Source organism: Gnatocerus cornutus, chromosome 5, assembly GCF_029298725.1.
Source record: "Gnatocerus cornutus isolate USDA-ARS CGAHR chromosome 5, icGnaCorn1.1, whole genome shotgun sequence".
Taxonomy (NCBI): Eukaryota; Metazoa; Arthropoda; class Insecta; order Coleoptera; family Tenebrionidae; genus Gnatocerus; species Gnatocerus cornutus.
The window spans coordinates 6,085,886-6,105,462 of NC_142237.1; the positions used below are offsets into that span (position 1 = coordinate 6,085,886).

The window sequence follows — 19,577 nt, forward strand, 5'->3', positions numbered from 1 at the left end:
CCATTCAAATACTTTTTAATTAAATTTATAAAATAATAGTGTTAGTATTTGGTGTGCCCAGTATTAGATAAAATTTAAAATATTTTTTTATATTCAGCATAGGAGTGCCCACTATTGAATGATGATATTTTTCAATTCGTTTTTAGTTTGTTTTTTTAGTTAACTGTTGTTTACTAAATCACTTGCAAAATCTATTTTGTTTTTCCTTGTGTTCTTCCACATTTCGGCCCATCACATAACTAATAATGGGCGGTGCCGATTATTGAATAACCAGCATGCCTACCTACTTATGATTCCCAAATTCCTAAATTCCTAAATAAAAATTAACAATTAACATTTATTTAACACTGTTTGTATCTAATTTGAAATAAAGTGTACTTCTCAAAAAACAATGATAAAAAGATAAGTAATGCTGTCAAACTCTATTTCTCCTCAGTAATGTTTTTATATTTCATACCAAAGTAAGATTACTACCACAGTATACAGAATGTAACAGTACTCATAACCAATACCTGAATACCTCTGGCCATCGTCGTCGGTTCAGCGATCGTGATTGGCTACTGTATTTTTGCCTTAACTTGATTTTCTTTAGTCTTAAACATTTTTCGTTTAGAATTTTTGGTTTCGTATGGCTGTCTGCATGTGCCTGCTTTATCTGGGTCACGAGTCCTGGGACACACTGTATAAAAAAATCCATTTGAAAAAGAAAGTGAAAGAGAAGATAGTCTAGTCGAGTCGAAAAAGACAAAGGAAATTGAGATAGAAAAGAAGCAGAAAGCAAATGTTCTATTTTGAGCCAAAAAGAAAAAACTAGTAATAAGTATTACTATTATACCAATTATACCAATTTACAATTTTGCAATTTTGGTAATCACATTTGGTTATACACATTAAATAGTGCATACTATAAATTTTAAAACAAAATAAGAAAAAGTAAAAAAAAACACACAAGAAAATGGAAAAGTCTGGAAAAATATTATTTAAAATTCCTGTTATAAATAATAGTCAGAGCTCCGGAATCAATTATTAATATAATGTAGAATAAAGAGCAAATAAACAAGTTATGTCCGGGTCGGGGTTTCACGGGTTTGTCGCGGACATTTAAAACCATTTTTTTTTAATTTTGAGCTTTCTAATTCATATTTTTGTGAATTAGATTTTTATAAAGTGGTATTTCGGATCTCCAAAGACCATGAATTCGGATTTCGAAGAATTCGCAAAACCCTTTTAGGTACGTCACTGGAATCAGCTAAACTGCAGAATCACACATACAAAAACATGGCGATATTAATATAAAAGTAGAGAAGGTAAGTAAGTTTTCACGAAAATGTTAGATTTAAACTGATCATTTTTGCATAATAATGTGTAGCCTGATACGACACGTTAAATGTGTATATTTTTATAAAACTTGACAAGGCCAGTTAGTCCATGCTTTATCAATAAATTCCAATAATAACAATTAATATTTTTGTAGCAATTCCACTTACATTATTTTGGTTGCGTTCACGAAAATACCATGCTAGGAATATTTCTGCTGATTGCCATCTCTTTTTTTAGTGTATGGTGGCACTATTTAACCAGCCGAAATAAAGAATTCTTTAGAAGAATACCTGGTCCTCCGGCTTCATTTTTGTTTGGCACCACATCCGAATTTAAATCCACGTCACGTAAGTGAAAAGAAGTCAGTCAAAGTCAAAAAAAGTCTTTTAGATATCCTCGACGTCATCTTGGAATTTGTCAAAAAATATGGAGGAATAATGAAGATACACAGCGGTCCTTTCAGAAAAACTATAATAGCAACCGATTACGACTTTTTGGAATTTATTCTAAGTTCAAACCGCCTTTTGCACAAAAGCAGCGACTATGAGTTTTTTAAGCCGTGGCTTGGAACAGGTTTGCTAACTAGCACAGGTAGAAATAAAAAAAACTAATATAATAAACAGTATTATAATTTTCGCCAACAGGCACAAAATGGAGGCAACATCGACGGATTTTGACCCCTGCGTTTCACTTCCAAATTCTCGAACAATTTATAGAGATATTTGAATCAGGTGGAGCAAAACTCGTTGAAAAACTAGAAAAAGAAGTTGGGAAAAACAGCATCGACATCTATTCGTTTGTAACTCTGTGCACGCTCGATATTATTTGTGGCAAATGAACTAAATTGAAACTAAATGTATCCTAATGTTTGCTTTACAGAAACAGCAATGGGCACAAAAATTGGTGCTCAAGAACGTAGCGATTCTGAGTATGTCCGTTGCGTAAAAATTATATGTAAACTGCTAACTGAAAGGTCTATCTATTTGTTACGAATGTGGCCGTGGACTTACCCGCTCACAGAAAGTTACTACAAACAGAAGGCTATATTGGAAGTTTTACATCGACATACAAACGGTGTCATCAATCAAAGACGGGAAGAACTGCGAAGAAATCCGGAAAAAAAAATCAAAGGAAAATTAGCGTTTCTGGACCTTCTCTTGCAGGCCACAGTGGATGGTAATCCTCTAACTCAGGAAGAGATAAGAGAAGAGGTTGATACGTTTATGTTTGAAGTACACGCTATCTGGTAGATAAGAAATAATTTTTAACACAAGTTTTGTAGGGTCACGACACTACAGCTTCCGCTATTAGTTTCACTCTGTTTTGCCTGGCCAATCATCCAGAAGTGCAGGTAAAAAAAATGAAATTTAACAGACAAAAATAGTATGATTTTTCAGGCGCAAGTACTTGAAGAGCAGGTAGCACTATTTGGAAACTTTAAAAATGCAACACCTACATATGCAGATTTACAAGGGATGAAATATTTGGAACAAGTTATCAAAGAATCGCTCAGACTTTACCCTCCGGTTCCTATTTATGGGCGCAAAACTGACGAGCCTCTGGAATTCAGTACCCGCTCAACTGACCTCTTATTTTATAACTAAATCAATTTTGTAGATGGCACAATTATCCCAAAGGACGTAGTGATCAAAATATTTGCGTATGGAGTGCACAGAGATCCCAAGTTTTATCCAAACCCGGAGAAATTTGATCCCAGTCGATTCGACAGCATTCATGGGACAAAGCCGTACGCTTTTATACCATTTAGTGCTGGGTCCAGAAATTGCATAGGTGAAGTTTTACCGTCTAATTTTGCTACTTCACAAATTCTGTTTTAGGACAAAAGTTTGCTATGCTTGAAATGAAAAGTACGATTTCGAAAATTGTAAGGAAGTTTGAGTTGTGCCCGGCAACACCTGAGCACAAGTTAAAGTTGGTGGTGGAAGCTGTTTTGAAATCTTATAATGGGATCAGGATTAGTCTGAATCCAAGACATTAATTATATGATCAATTTCTTAATTAGTTTATCACATTTGGGGGGTTCAATGTCAAACTTTTTTCAGCAGGTATAATCTAAAAGGTGTTCAAAAAACCATCAAAATCATACTTGGTTTGTTATTACTTTTGTCGTGTCTTATAATAATATAATTTTATTGTCATAACCTAAAAACTAAGTTACAAATTTTAATAAAAAAAAGGAGAAGATATTTGATTCATTCTAAAATAAAATTTTCTAAAATGTTTTGCTCTTTGGCATAGTTAATAAAAACTTATAGATAGTAAACCTTCCTAAATTTCAATATACATTTATTATTTACAATATAAATTTTATTACAGAAAGTTGAATATAGTAACTAGGTACGTTTAAAAATCAAGTTTTGAATGTTTTGTATTTTGACACAGTTAATAAAATCTTTAAAAGTAGTAACTTTCTTAAATTTCATTGTCATAACTCAAAAACTAACAAAGATACGAATTTCAAAAAAAGTTTTATGTTCGTTCTATAATATATATTATTTTAAATTTGTATTTGTAGGTTTAAAATCTTACACTTCAGCACAGTTAATGAACACTTTAGAAATAGTAACTCTCCTAAATTTCATTGTCATAACTTAAAATCTAACAAAAATACAAATTTTTGGTTCGTTCTAAAATAAAATTTTCTAAAATTTCTATTTTTTGTTCTAAAATTTTGCATTTTAGAACAGCAAATGAACTCATTAGAAATAATAAAAAAATGTTGAAAATAATTGGTTTTAGGTTTATAAGGTCGAATATAATCGCGTCAATGAAGTTTATGGTTAGAAGTTTTTGTCCAATTTAAGATCAAAAAACATGTTGGCTTTTCTAAAAGCATGTAATTTCTAGTTTTCTTTATAATAAATACAAAAATAGAGAAATTGCAAAACTTTTGAACATTAGTGTAATATAAAAGCAACATTTCAACCAAATAAAGTAAAATTTTAAAAACAAAATTGAGGGTCGACTTGACATGAAATGTCACAAGGCAAACAGCCGAAGAGTTTCTACTATTTTACTACAATTTATGAATTAATTTCCATGCGATTAGTTGGAGTTTAGAACTTGCCGCACATTGGTGGACGACGTACATACGTCGCCCTCCTCTTCTTTGTCTTTTTTTCCTTGCGAAAGTGCTTTTGCAAAAGTGAAAGTGCAGTATTATATTCTGTTCAAGTTATGTTGAAAGAAGACAGTTATGTAAGTAACTAGTACCTGTGTACGTCGTTTGATCCTTAGCGGAAGTGTAACATTTAAAAATTAAGGTCATTACATCGTTTCTCAGTAGTCAATGCCATGTTGTGATGAAGAATACAACAAAATTTAACGGAATTTATAAATAACACGCATCAGCTGGATGTGTACATAAAAATTATCAGCGGTTATCTACAAGAGAACGTAAATACATTTTATCACTTTTACAAGTGCATACTGCTCTGTCGTAATGTTTACCAAAACAGGTAATTTTTATATGTATTGTGAACTTATTCTGCAACTTTCGTTATTTTTAGTGTGAAGAAAACACATAGAATGAGTATGGTAACAAGTGTGCTTCTACCAGGCATCATCATTGTGGGATTTTTGTGGTGGAGATACAACGAGTACCGTAGAAAATATTATAAGAATATTCCTGCGCCTCCAACTGTTCCTTTTTTTGGAAATGCACTCGATTTTAAAACAACCTCGTGTAAGTAGATATTTAATGTCAGTTCTCTGTATTATAGTTTATAAATAATTCATAAGCGAAATACCGTCTATCTGATAAAAAACGCCGCAAGCTGTGGTCGGATTTGGATAATTCAAAAACTATTACTCCGATTAATTTATTAATTTTTTTTAAAATTAGGTATTAATTAGCTGAAAAATTTTTTTATTATGAAAATTTATTGTCGAATAGTAAAACTAGTCGTTTTAAAAATGATAAAAATGCATTCTTATTTGGCTATGCAACCATTGTGGGTAGAAATGGCTAATTTTATCCGTCTAAGAATTTAAAGATTTAATTTTAATGTGCATAAACTTTTTTGAAGGAAAATAAGACGCGTTAACTGAGTTTTTTCAATGAAATAAACACGTACTTTGTAACATGATTCATTTGTATCATATCTATTGGTTAATCAAATTTTATTGCAAAACATTAAAAACAATGTTAATGACAAAAATAATAAACAACACAGGCTGTCCCTGAGCTCACGAAGAACCTGTTAATCACATATCTCTGCCGTACATTCTGAGAGTGAAACTGCGGTGAATTGTTTTATTATTGCCCAATGTTAACATTTAAATTTTACGCAGCCCAATTAAAAAAAATGTTTTTATAATAACTATGTACAGTGGAACTTCCCTTAAGCAGACACCAGTGGGGGGTCAAGATTTTGTCCGCTTAAGGGAAGCTTAAAAGGTGGCTCGGGAGTGACAAAAATCCTTTTTTTCGCTTTTTTTGCCACTTTTTTTCAAATAATATCAACTTGTTATATATCAAACTGTGTATTTTTTCATTTTGTAGGGAGGATGCTATGTTATAACTTGGTTCACTTTTTTATAACAATATAAGAACAAAAAAACGTGTTTTTTTTGCTTTTTTTTTATTTTTTGGCTATTAATTTTAAACTAATATGGACATGTTATACATCAAAATGTGTATTTTTTTATTTTGTAGGGAGGATGCTATGTTATAACTTGGTTCAGTTTTTTGTATCGTAATTAAGGGAAAAAAACAGGTTTTTAACCATGTTTTTTTCATAATTTATACTCTAAATCTTCATAGAATGTCACAAAAATTGGTATGAACATTTGATATGTCAATATAAAGGGCGCTAACTTAACAAATTATTGTAATCTTTTACATTTGTTTAAATATTAATTCTTTTACAAAATGCATATTATCTTCGAAAGAAATACCTAAAAGCGTGCAATCTTGGGTAAATAAATAGAAAAAAAAATATTTACGTTGAATTCACCTAAATTTTTTGCTTATAAACCTGTCCTTTTTTTATTATGAATGATTGTTTGTAAAGTTATTTGAGCAGTTAGTTCGCCTGTTTTACCGCTGGTGGCGCAAGAGAAGTTTCGAAGTTTGCGGACCCCAAAATATTACCTGCTTCGGTTCACAAAACCATAACTATAATCGTTTTATGAACTCCTAATTTACTGAGACGAATAGCACATTTCTTCCCTTGAAAAAGATACTTTTTGTGGCGTACCTACATATTACTAATCATTCAAATTTAGTTGTGATATATTTTTTTGTAATTTAAATAAAAATCAGTTTTAAATAAAATTAAAAATGGAATAAAAGTTATTAAATGCTACATATTTTTTGCATCATGGAGAGCTATTTTGACCAAACACAAAAAATCGCAAATCGTAAATTTAGTATGAACTAGTCATAAACAGAAATTTAAAAGAACTAAATCCGTACCTTCGCTTATTTATAATAGCAGGGAATGGGGTGGGTGGGCAACTGTAGGGGGATGTCAATGAAGGTTTTGAAAATTGCTAGGAAGGTACCTAATGACCTATGTATTCCCAAAGCTTCCAAATAATTTAAACTGTTTTGATAGCATAATGTAAAAATATAACATGACTCCATTCCACTTTTGTTAAAATTGTACTGGAGAAGGGAATCATGGACATTAAATTGCAAATTAATTTGTGCAAGAACATAATTAAGACCTACCATTCCCAAATCTTGTAAGTGCCAATTTACGCAAAAACGGTTTTTTTTTGGATTTGGGTTGTATAATGCCAAATCTATGTCTTGCTGCAAGTGGTTTTGCTAAACATCTGCTACATTTGAAATTAAACAAGTGTGAAAGTTAAAACGTTGTCCTAAGTATAAGTCAAGCAAAAATCAAGGTAAAAATCGAATCAGAAACCCAGACAAGTCTGAAAGAACTCTTCAAAAAGTGTCGAAAAATACCGGGGCACAATATAAGTCGATTTTTCGATTTTTTTTCGATTTTTCGTCGAAAGACGATTTTTAAAAAGTGTCCACCTTAGCTGTACTTACAATGTTTTGACGCACATTAGTAGATGGACTTACTTACTTTTGGAAATTTGCGCACTTTTAACATTTTTTTAAACATTGATAATAAACTTTTTTTTGATTTTCTTTTGCGGGAATGGTTTCAAAAAACATTACAATAACACATACAAAATTACAGATGCCCACTACAATCGATCTTCATATGAAGCACAAACGCTTTTCAGAATTCAATAGAACTCATCCATAATTACTAAATTGGATTAGAATAGAGCTCTCTAAACTCATTAAAAGCCAATTCCACAATTTCAACGAATACTTTCGGGAAACCTTAGCTCCAAGATGTGAGTTCAGTGGAAGATCATAAATAGACCCTGATTATGAGAGATTTTAAATTATGGTTATGACAGACCATCTCATGAGCTTCTGGGTCGGTCCCAGTGTATTGCTGGTTGCTCTGGTAAGATGAAATTGAAATTTCAGAGTTACTCCCGAGCTACCTTAATAGAGAGAATACAAATTTTCAAAAACGTTTTTATAATGAAAATCTGTACGAAGTCGACTGTACATACAGGTGTCTTAGAACTTGAGCTCCAAAAAGAAAGGGCTTATGAAGGTAACAATTCTGAACCAAAATTTCAAAACTAAAATTTTTTAGCTTAAAAAATAATCGAGATAAGACGAAGATAATCCCGAAGCTGAACAGAATTTGAAAATAGGTAACTATGGACACATACTATCATCCTTTGGTCAGATAAACATTACACTTTCGTTGCCTAAGAAATTGGGAAGGCCTTTTACTCTACTTCTAGAATAAGCTTTTGGGATTGGTTGTTAATTTTTTATCTTTTCTCGAATACTATTAAACTTAATCAATTTTTGTTTTGTAATTTACTCTCTGTATTGCTGTCGGCACCCTCTCTTGCTTTTTGGGGCGCGAGTTCTGGGACACCTTGTATTTATATGTATTAGTGATTATTGATAAGTGAGCGAAATGCTAATTTATAAGCGAGTGATACAAATTTCACGAGCTTAATAGCATTCGCTCTCGTATGGTATACAACGTTTTATCGACCACTGCTTACGGCTTAAAAACACAAAACTTTGTTATTTAACAGGTTTGACAGGTGCTTTATGTCACCATGTCACCAAAATGATTAAAAAAAGTAACTAGTGATGTAATGTAGGTAGCTTTATTATATCACTTGTAGTATAATGAGTATATTATACAACACATTTTTTTATTTATACAAAGTTGTAATAAATTAGACAACTAAAATTAGTGATAAAAATGCTTCTTTATGAGATAGACGTAGATTAAATTTTATTAGTTTTAACAAATATGTTGTATCTTTTACCTATCTTTTCAATTTTCAGTGGTTTTGACGGCATTTCTAAAGTATGCCAACGACTATGGCGGGATGGTCAAACTGAAAGTTGGCCCCACCAAAGTAGGTCTTCTGTTAACAGACTACAAGATGTTAGAATTCGTGCTAACCAGCCAGAAACTCCTCGTAAAGTCCGAAGGCTACAGATTCTTGGACAAATGGTTGGGAGGGGGTCTTTTGATTGGAAGCGGTACTTTTCTTCACTCTTTATAACTTTTTTTAATTCACACTACAATAAAATAGGTCCAAAATGGAAAGCGCATCGAAAGATTCTCACACCGGCGTTCCACTTTCAGATTTTGGAAAATTTTATCAGTAATTTTGAATCGTGTGGAGACATTTTAATTGAGAAATTGTCCCAGCAAGTCGGGAAGAGCAGTGTAGATATCTACCCTTTCGTAACGTTGTGTTCTTTGGATGTGATTTGTGGTAACAAATCGATTTCTTGAAGAAAAGTACCTACATTTGATTTTTTTTTAGAAAGTACCATGGGAACTAAGATAAACGCTCAAGACGACATCAATTCAGACTACGTCCAGTGTGTGAAGGAAATGTGCAGAATTATAATAGAGAGATCTACTGTACCGACGCAAATGTACGACTTTACTTACGTGTTTACAAAGAATTATCGTATCCAAGAGAGAGCCATTAAGATTTTGCACGAAAAGGCGAAGAGTGTCATTTCCAAACGAAAGACGGAGTTGCAACAAAAGAAGGAGGAAAATCCAACGAAAAAGAAAGCGTTTTTGGACTTATTATTGGAAGCTACAATCAACGGCGAGCCTTTGAGTGAAACTGACATTCGTGAAGAAGTGGATACTTTCATGTTTGCGGTATTTAACAGTTTTTTAGTTATTTAAGATTTAAAACAATTTTAAAGGGCCACGATACAACTGCTTCTGCCATTAGCTTTGCCTTATACTGTTTAGCAAACCACCCAGAGGTTCAGGTTGGTTGAATTTTTCATAGTAACTCCTATGAGAGATGATTTTCCAGCAATCAGCTTTTGAGGAACAAAAATTAATATTTGAAGACGTGGATAAACCGATCGTAACTTACTCACGTTTACAAGACATGAAGTATTTAGAACAAGTCATAAAAGAAACGCTACGACTTTATCCCTCAGTTCCCATAATTGGTAGAGAAGTCAGTGAAGATTTGGTCTATGGTAAGAACACCTCCTGTGTTAATTTCTTATTTTATGCCTAATTTTAGAAAACACGTGTATACCAAAAGGTGATTCTATACTAATGTTTCCTTTTGGCATCCACCGAAATCCAAAGTATTTCAAAAATCCTGAAGTTTTCGATCCCAGAAGATTCGAAAATGTCGATGGTAAATTTCCATATGCGTATATTCCTTTCAGCGCAGGTCCTCGAAACTGCCTAGGTAAGCGATTTCATACAAGTTCCAATGATTAGTTGGTTTTTCTAGGTCAAAAATTTGCCATGCTGGAAATGAAAAGTATTCTTTCTAAAATAATTAGAACGTTTGAACTGCGACCAGCCACGCCAGAACATACACTGCAGTTGGTGGCGGAAACTGTTTTGAAGTCTGCGAGTGGAATTAAAATATCGTTGCATTCTAGAATGTAAATTTTATAGACTTCTTAATGTAAACAATAAACGTATTATCAAGAATTGCAGAAAAATTGAATTTGTGAAGTTACCCTTTATGGTTGCTGTTTCAGATTAAGCTCTTCGAGGATAGATGGCCCTGGTGGTCTTCACTTTTATGAAAGCAGAGCATAAAATTAAAAACGATTACGGACGCCACTGTCACTTGAAATGAAAATTTTAAAATCTAATGTACCTATCCAGTAGATTTTCTTATTATCGCCTAGATTTGTTTGGATTTTTAGATTTTCTTTGTGTTCTCTTTAGATTGTATTACGGCGCGTTCTTTTAGATTGTCTTTTTATCTTTTTATATTCTCTCTAAATTCGCTTAGTTTCTATGAGTTTTTAAACTTTATTTTTATACTTTTATCCGCTTTTATACATTGTACTTTCAAGATGATTCTTCAGATTAATTTTATTATTAAAATCACCAGATTCTGTTTACCTAATCCTCTTTAGATTCTACAGTATGTCCTCGGATTGAGTTCACAAGAGAAAAAAAAAAGTTATTTTTCATTTTACAAAAAAATTACCAAAAACTAATATTTTTTGCTTAATTTAAAATAAATAAATCTTTAATTAAGACTTTAATATTATCAACCTGTGTTCTTAAAATCGAAAAAAACAAAAAATAACGAAGAACTTTTTATTTTTAATTTTGCAAAAAGTGTCAAAGGAATGAAATTTGTTCCTTAATTCAAACCAATTTTTACTATTTGATTGACTCATTACCTGTTTTAGCACATAGTTCAATTCTAGCTCGTAATTCTTTAAGACTGTTTCGAATTTTCTCAATTATTGTTAAGAATGTAATTACATTTCTTTTACAATTTTTTAATACTTACGCATTATTGGGTAAATTTTCTTTTAATCTTTAACGCACTATTTGATATTGTGAATCCACAGCCTGCTATTATTTAAATACAATTACAAAATTTTATTAAAAAAAATAATTTCAAGAGTACAAACTAATAATTTTGAAATTTTAATTGCAGAATTTTCTGTTTTGAAATAAGCAACAAATGTTTTTTTTTGTAAAATGGAAAATAAACTTTTTTTCCCTCTTGTGAACTCAATCCGGGGACATACTGTATATTTAGGTTCTTGAGATTTATTACATTTATTTCATTAAAATTTCTTTGTGGAAATTTCTTTTGATTCTCGTTACATTATCATCATCATGAATTCTTTCTAAATTATCTGTAAATAATTAGTTTTATATTTCATCTATAGATAGATTTTTCTAATTTTTATTTTAGTAGTAGATTTTTGGAAGAAGTTTTTAAATATGTGCTTTTCTGTGAGTCCACTTTCTGTGAGTTCAAAAATCCAAAATTCTGAAACGTACTCGTACGTACGTACGTAATCTCTATTATCAACTTAAAATATAAACAACTAATAAGCGGAGTAACATTATCCATGTTGGTAAATGCATATTTGGGGCATTTCCAAGACTTAACTGGTTCAATTATGTATGTATTTAGTTTAATGAAAACTAAATTATCAAATTTATCGTCCTACTTATAATTTGATAACACCTTGAACTTTGAACCTTACCCTTTGAATATAAATTTAAATCAAAATGTAAAAAAGCAGAATTTTGTAAAAAAAAAACGTTGTTTGATGTGTTGAGAAGGTTAAAAGCAAAAACATATTTTAATTGCACACTACAGTATAATACTCCTAATTCATAGTTATTATTGAGTTTAATTAGTTAACAGGGTACATTTAGAGTCGGTCTTAATTAGCCATTTATTTTAATGACATAAGAAAACAAACAAAATATGATATATTCTCTGCTTTGATTTGTCTAGGATCTATTCATAATAATTTGATTGTAATTAAGTTAATTTCGTTTTTAAGTTGATAATTCCGGACATCTAATTGGTGGAATAATAGTCACATTACTTTTTTAAACGTTAAATTAAATATTAAATCTTAATTGAAAATTTAATTAACTTTTGAAAAACATGCTAATTTTTCAAAATTTGAAAGTTTTATTACAAATTTTCTAGAATTGTAAATTCAATATTGTAAATTCAGGACACAAATACTCACTAATCTGTTGTAAAAGTAGCACAAAATAAGAAGGTCACTGAAATAGTTATTTTTGATATAAGATATAAGTCTTAAAGATGTAATATACAGTATGTCCCCGAATTGAGTTCACAAGAGGGAAAAAAAGTTTATTTTTCATTTTACAAAAAAATGACAAAGGAATAACATTTTTTGCTTATTTCAAAACAGATAAATCTGCAATTAAAATTTCAAAATTATTAGTTTGTACTCTTAAAATTAATTTTTTCATTATTTTTATTTATTAAATTTTGTAATCGTATTCAAATAATAGCAGGCTGTGGATTCACAAAATCAAATAGTGCGTTAAGATTAAAGAAAAATTTTCCTAATAATGTGTAAGTATTAAAAAATTGGAAAAGAAATGCAAGGACATTCTTAACAATAATTGAGAAAATTCGCAACAGTCTTAAAGAATTACGAGTTAGAATTGAACTATGTGCTAAAACAGGTAATGAGTCAATCAAATAGTAAAAATTGGTTTGAATTAAGGAACAAATTTCATTCCTTTGACACTTTTTGCAAAATTAAAAATAAAAAAGTTCTTCATTATTTTTTGTTTTTTTCGATTTTAAGAACACAGCTTGATAACATTAAAGTTTTAATTAAAGATTTATTTATTTTAAATTAAGCAAAAAATATTATTCCTTTGTCATTTTTCTGTAAAATGAAATGTTTTAGTTGATACTTATTATAAATATTTCAATTGCCAATATTTAATAAAAATTATGTAAAATTCGACTTTAGTTGTCATTTATCGAAACAAAAATTAGAAGAAAGGTTGCGGGAAAGGGAGTCGTAGAAAAAGTATAGTACGCGACTCGGGGGTAAGGCCAATTACCCTCTCGTAGAATTATTGCAATTTTTCCCCTCGTGGGTAATTGGCTTCTTACCCCACACGTTGCGTAATATACTATTATGATCTCGAGAGAGTAATAGAGTACTTTATCTGCCTCAAATGAGTGAATAAACACCACTTTATTAGTGCATTTTGGATAAAATTATTAGTATATTACGCAACGTGTGGGGTAAGAAGCAAATTACGCACGAGGGGAAAAATTGTGCGCGAGGCGAAGCCTTACCTTCGAGTTGCGTACTATACTTTTTCTACGACTTGCTTTCCCGCAGCCGTGAAATTTTTTTCGATTATTTTTGATAAATTACAACTAAAGTTGAATTTTACATGATTTTTATTAAGACATTGTTAATTCAAACATTATTATAAGGAACAACTCAACAAGAACAAAGAACCATTTTCACAAATTATGAACAATTTCACAATGTTTTTCAACTCCTGTTATAGTAAACTATGAATTACTTGAATCCATCCGATTGTCTCATCAAGTATCCCTGTAATTTCTCGTAATTTGCAATAGTAACGACGTGTTTGAAGGTTAACGTAGTCTCAACATTGAATAAAAAGCCCATAGGGACGAAGCAGGGTTGAAATCTTGTTTTTACTTGCCAAAATACGCTAGTAAAACACTCTTGGAGAAGAACTGCACTCCGCCGCCCGCACGTCAGGTCATGAACTTGCTATACACCGACTCAAACCGCTCTTTTGACATTTTCGACATAAGATCATCAGTTGCACTAACTGCTTGTGCCGCAATTTTGGCGGTGTAGCTTGCAGTTCACACGCGGAGTCACTGATCATGATGAAACACACCAATACAAATTGCAAATGTCAATTTTGACAAATTTTTATGACATTCACAGCAACTGCTATTCCTCTGCACTATTAGGGGAGAGTTGCCTATATTGGACTGGCGCCTTGATTGAACCACTAGGTTTTCTCAGTAAGTAGACGTTGTAACGTCATCTTTTGAGTGTGACTTGAACGATAGCACTCATATTAGTTTACTGTCGAAAATTGGCGCCAATATCTACAAGTTGAGCGACGCTATTCAACATCAGCAAAAAGTGCACATTAAATTGTAGTTTTCTACGGTCAAACGTAAGCAATTTACTAATACTTATTCCCACATATAATTTATTAGTTAAGGAATTCAGTAAAGTTCATAGTTTTGGCTAGTCAAATTACTAATTACCTTTCATTTTCGAAGCATAATGTAAAAATAAATAAAGGTTAAAAAAGTTAAGAGCAAGTAGCCTAATTTGGACCTATGATCAGTTTCCTATATTGGACCGGTCCAATATAGAAAACCGATATAGGTCCAAATATTTATAAGAAAAACGATAAATTTATTTCTTTTAACAATGCTATCAAACTGTTTTTCCTTTGAAGATGGAAGTACAGACGAAAAAAGGAGAGTATTACAAATGGAGAGAAGAAGATTTAGCAAACGCTCTTGTCCGATTTAAAATGGGTGGTATAGGTTTAAATGAATGTGCTCGACAGTTTGGGATTCCTAAAGCCACTTTAAAAAGGCACCTCACAAATTCCAATAAACACGCCAAAGACAAAAAAATAATATTCGATTCAGTGCTTCACTTGTAAAGTTTGGGTCCACGAATCGTGTTCAGGTGCTGTAAAAGGCCATAACACCTACGTTTGTGATAGATGTGATAATAACAAAAATTAACAATATGCACATATAAATAGTCTTCTTTATTATTCATTTTTACGCATTTTAGAGTTTAATGTTCTTTTTTGTTCAAAATAAAATATAAAATGCATTTTACTGTTTCATTTCACTCGATAATATTCATACAAATTGAAAAGTCCAAGACACCAGTGGTTCAATCTAGGATACCGTTTGCTTTAAATGGACCATTTGTTGCACTTTATTAAAATTAAATTAAATTGCATTTATTATTTTCTAACAAATTTGAAAAAATTCTACACGTTAACAAAAGGACTGGTAAATACGTGAGAGAAATTTCAATTTTGTAGAACTAGTAGTTTTAGAGTTATTGGCGAAAAAGTCGTACTTGGTCCAATCAGGGCAACTCTCCCCTATGTAATTATATATATTACCCACTGGTCATTACGTTGCAGTGTGTGTAACCATGGATTTACTTTGAAGGACAACCGTTTGTAATTTGTAGATTATTATATTTCATTTCAGACCTTAGCGAGGTCCAAATGTCAAACCTGGCCCGAAATTTGGGACTGTACCAAAAAATTGTGTGGAGAAGTGTTCTTTATAGGGACATTTTTATAAACCAAAAGTTGCCGACCTTGTCTGCAATCACTTTGACAGCACCGTCATAATTTGTTGTTTCGTTGATGAATGCGTTTTCCGTTCACTTTTTGAAAACCAGCAACTTCAGCAATTCTAATTAATAGGTTAATGTAAATAAATCCCTTCGCCAAGTTCGCACCGTTCGCACAAACTGACAGATTTCTGGATTTGACAATGTCATTCCCCTCTACCTCATTACATTTCAGGTGGCACCAACTCTTCCAAAATTTCCTAGCAATGTACAATATACTGCTCACTCATATATACTCGTTGACACTAAAATGGGGGCCTCGCTATCCATTGAAATAAGGTATATATATAACAGGAGTAGAAAAAAAAGATTACACTGGCAGTTTAGGGGAAACTGGGATGAAAGCAACCTTTACCATAATAAAGATTAGCCACCAAAATATTTGTAAAATATTAGTAAATTTTGAATATTTCCGAAAAATGAAATCGGAAATAATTTCCGAAACGCTTGTAAATAGCACCGCTGTTGGAGCAAAACGGGCTTCGAATTCAGAATCAGGAGAAAATTTTACTTTAGAAATGACTTTCGACTGTTCCAGTAGAAATTTGGTCCAAAATTTGTTGACTACTGTAATTGGAACCATATTTTAAGTACAGTGTCCAGTTTTAATGAATATAATGTCAAGGATGTGGTAACTGACATAAACAATTGACAATGAAATAATAAATAAACTTGTGTTGTAAACAATGAAAATTTCACATTAACAAGTTCGGAAACTAAACCTGTTTCTCGCTAAATGTACACCGAATCATTTTATTTGTGTTGTTCTTAACAAGTTAGTCTCAACAGTGTTTCTTAACTTTTTTTACTTCTGTAAACTCACTAATAAATATAATAGTAAGTAATTAATAAAGTAGAATTTCACTACCAGTCAAGAAATCATTACATTAACCTTAGTAACACTTGCATAGAAATTCGATGTACCTATAAAATGAATAAATAAGTTGTTGTGATTTTCCGTACTACATATTTAAAAAATAAATACGATAATTTGTACATTTTTTTGTTTAATTTGAAAAGTGTTGTAACTGCATGATAATGTGCCTAAAAATACAGACTGTTATCTAATTCTAGTATATTTCTAAAAGGATCAAGCTAAAATATCATCAAACTAAGTACTGACGGTGAACAAGAAAATTGTCTGCCGACAAGTGTTCGCTTAGTATTAATTATTATCAATTTCGTGCACGTAATTTATTTTTAACGAGCGTCGACAATTAAATCTACATAAAATAAAAGTGTTGAACTATTGATCATTCAAAGTTGTCTTGTCACTTCCCCGCACAATTAAGGAAGGTGTTTTTTTCTTTTATTAGTTGTGAAAAAATGAGTGTGGCTGCAGGAATTATTACAACTGGAATTATAATTTTATTACTGTGGTTACTGATTAAATTAAAAAAGAAAAATGCAAGCTTCTACGATCAACTGAGTGGACCACCGACAATTCCCTTGTTAGGAAACGCCTTGGATTTTCGCTCATCTGAAGGTATTTTAATATTTAGCACAGAATTAATTAATAATTACAATTAAATTAACTTTAGATGTTCTGGATACTCTGCAGAGATATATTAGCAATTATGGCGATATTGTGAAGGCGAAAATTGGGCCTTTACGAAATTTTATAATTGTCACAGATTACAAGTTTTTGGAACACATCCTGAGCAGTACAAAGTTGGTGACAAAGTCTGAGGATTACGACTTTTTGAAGCCTTGGTTAGGAACAGGACTACTCACAAGCGATGGTGATTAAATTAAGTACTTTTATTTTAATATAGATAAACTTACGCAATTTTGAAAAATGAGGCCGAATTTGTAGCCTCCCAAGTAAGATAACGAATGTCAATAAATTTGAAATAACATAAACATGTCCTTGACCGCCAACAGACATTTGTTTGGAAATGCTTTTTTTGTTCACGTATTTACAGGATATTCTTGCCGGTTAGGAAAACGGTTTTGGTTATGCGAACAGCAAATCCAGTCACACACTCCTCGCACAAATGGATAGAAATTGCCAATGATAGACGCGATTTGGTAATAAACCTTCTAAAGGGACATTTTCAAACTTTATGGCACTTTACTTTGAAACGTCAGAAAATACGAAAATCTACTTATTTTACTTATTTTAATTTTTGTTTAACTTCTAATTCCTGATAACTACACCAATGCGTTAGTTCCCAAAATTCAGAAGACCACCTGTAAGACAATTTATCAAAATTGTTCTATGAAAAGTGGAACAAACAAAATAATTAAAACACAAATAACAACACGCTAATTACGCGTATAATACGTCAATTATAAAAATCTTAATTTTTGGACTTTCCGTTGGAAACTTTTGAGTTTTCGAATAATTTCTACAGAAACACATCACTAACTCAATGATTAATTTTAGGTCGCAAGTGGAAAACCCACCGGCGCATTTTAACCCCAGCCTTCCACTTCCAAATCCTGGAGCAGTTTATCGAAATTTTCGAATCCTGCAGTCAAAAGTTTGTCGAAAAATTACAAAAAGAACTTGGGAGAAACAGTGTCGACATTTATCCCTACGTGACGTTGTGTACTTTAGATATCATTTGTGGTAATTAGTAAATTACAGAGTAATAATACTCAACTTAAAATTCCGTTTATAGAAAGTACCATGGGCGTGAGCGTAAACGCCCAAGATAATGAAGACTCAGAATATGTGCAAAGTGTTAAAACCATAAGCAAGATAATTCCAGAAAGGACGCTGTCGCCAATACAAATGTACGATGTTTTGTATCCTTTAACAAAAAATTATTACACGGAAAAGAAAGTAAGGAAAGTTTTACATGCGCAATCAACGAGTGTGATAACAAAAAAGAAAGAGCAACGGAAGGAAACGTCAGACACATTACAAGAAGAAGACACAGGAATCAAGAAGAGGAAGGCTTTTCTGGATATTCTCGTTGATGCTACGATTGATGGTAGGCAGTTAACACACGAAGAAATTCGAGAAGAAGTTGATACTTTTATGTTCGAAGTAATTTTTTCCATGTATATTTTTATCACAGTGTTAAACACAATTTTGATTACAGGGACATGATACTACCGCTTCCGCTATCACTTTCGCTTTGTACTGTTTGGCAAATCATCCAGAAGCTCAGGTATACTGAATTTGTATCTTTACTCATGTAAAATTGTGAGCATTTTGAAACTTAAAGTTTTAGGCAAAGGCCTATGAAGAACAACAAAGAATTTTTGGTTCTGAAGACAGCTCTAAAGTGACCTATTCAAATTTGCAGGAAATGAAATATTTAGAACAAGTAATCAAAGAAACATTAAGACTCTATCCATCAGTACCGCTGTACTTGAGAGAAACCAATGAAGAAGTGGAGTACGGTATGAATGACCTATTGAAGTTAGCTTAAGTACAATTGCAATATTTTGTAGAGGGTGTTAAACTACCACGAGGAGACACGCTTTTACTTTTTGCTTACGGTATTCATAGGAATCCTAAATATTTTCCAAACCCAGACGAATTTCAACCCGACAGATTTGAAGAGAACGATGGAAAACTTCCCTATGCTTACATTCCTTTCAGTGCAGGGCCTCGCAATTGCATAGGTTTGTTCAAAATTAGTACGGAATTGTAAATTTCTTATTGTGTGTTTAAGGTCAAAAATTTGCTATGCTAGAAATGAAAAGTACGATTTCCAAAGTGTTGAGAAATTATAAGTTGAAACCAGCGAATCCGAACCCAAAACTAAGATTGGCCGTAGATATCATACTAAGATCAGTTAATGGAGTGAACATAAGTTTAGAACCGAGACAGTGATATTTGATGGTGATATTTTTAAGATTTCTTGTTAATGAACTAAGGTTGTACTTTTTTTTGTATTAAGTTTACTCTACATTTTGCTAAGATAAAGTTTTTGGTATAAATAAAACTATGAGCTTCCGTCACGTTTCATGGCATTTGTGACACTCGATCCTACTGAAATCAAACACAAACTTACGAGCCCGGCAATGTATC

The 19,577-nt window shown here is 31.8% G+C and overlaps 3 protein-coding genes across 3 annotated transcripts; all 3 read left to right on the forward strand.

The window, feature by feature from the left end:
* The first annotated feature begins 1,321 nt into the window (after window positions 1–1,321).
* On the forward strand, window positions 1,322–3,543 carry LOC148173901 (cytochrome P450 4c3-like). The gene is made up of 8 exons (XM_088035242.1): window positions 1,322–1,667; window positions 1,711–1,911; window positions 1,965–2,150; window positions 2,200–2,552; window positions 2,603–2,671; window positions 2,718–2,889; window positions 2,938–3,111; window positions 3,159–3,543. The coding sequence occupies exons 1-8, from the start codon at window positions 1,517–1,519 to the stop codon at window positions 3,317–3,319; spliced, it is 1,467 nt and encodes a 488-aa protein (XP_087891368.1). The 5' UTR covers window positions 1,322–1,516; the 3' UTR covers window positions 3,320–3,543.
* An 862-nt stretch (window positions 3,544–4,405) lies between these two features.
* Window positions 4,406–10,352, forward strand: LOC148173902 (cytochrome P450 4C1-like). Its single transcript, XM_088035241.1, has 9 exons — window positions 4,406–4,799; window positions 4,851–5,026; window positions 8,702–8,902; window positions 8,956–9,141; window positions 9,193–9,545; window positions 9,593–9,661; window positions 9,709–9,880; window positions 9,928–10,101; window positions 10,147–10,352. Exons 2-9 carry the CDS (start codon window positions 4,870–4,872, stop codon window positions 10,305–10,307), a joined length of 1,473 nt encoding a protein of 490 aa, XP_087891367.1. The 5' UTR covers window positions 4,406–4,799; window positions 4,851–4,869; the 3' UTR covers window positions 10,308–10,352.
* A 6,354-nt stretch (window positions 10,353–16,706) lies between these two features.
* Window positions 16,707–19,512, forward strand: LOC148173903 (cytochrome P450 4c3-like). Its single transcript, XM_088035240.1, has 8 exons — window positions 16,707–17,072; window positions 17,128–17,328; window positions 17,976–18,161; window positions 18,214–18,584; window positions 18,640–18,708; window positions 18,772–18,943; window positions 18,995–19,168; window positions 19,219–19,512. The coding sequence occupies exons 1-8, from the start codon at window positions 16,913–16,915 to the stop codon at window positions 19,377–19,379; spliced, it is 1,494 nt and encodes a 497-aa protein (XP_087891366.1). The 5' UTR covers window positions 16,707–16,912; the 3' UTR covers window positions 19,380–19,512.
* The last annotated feature ends 65 nt before the right edge of the window (window positions 19,513–19,577 follow it).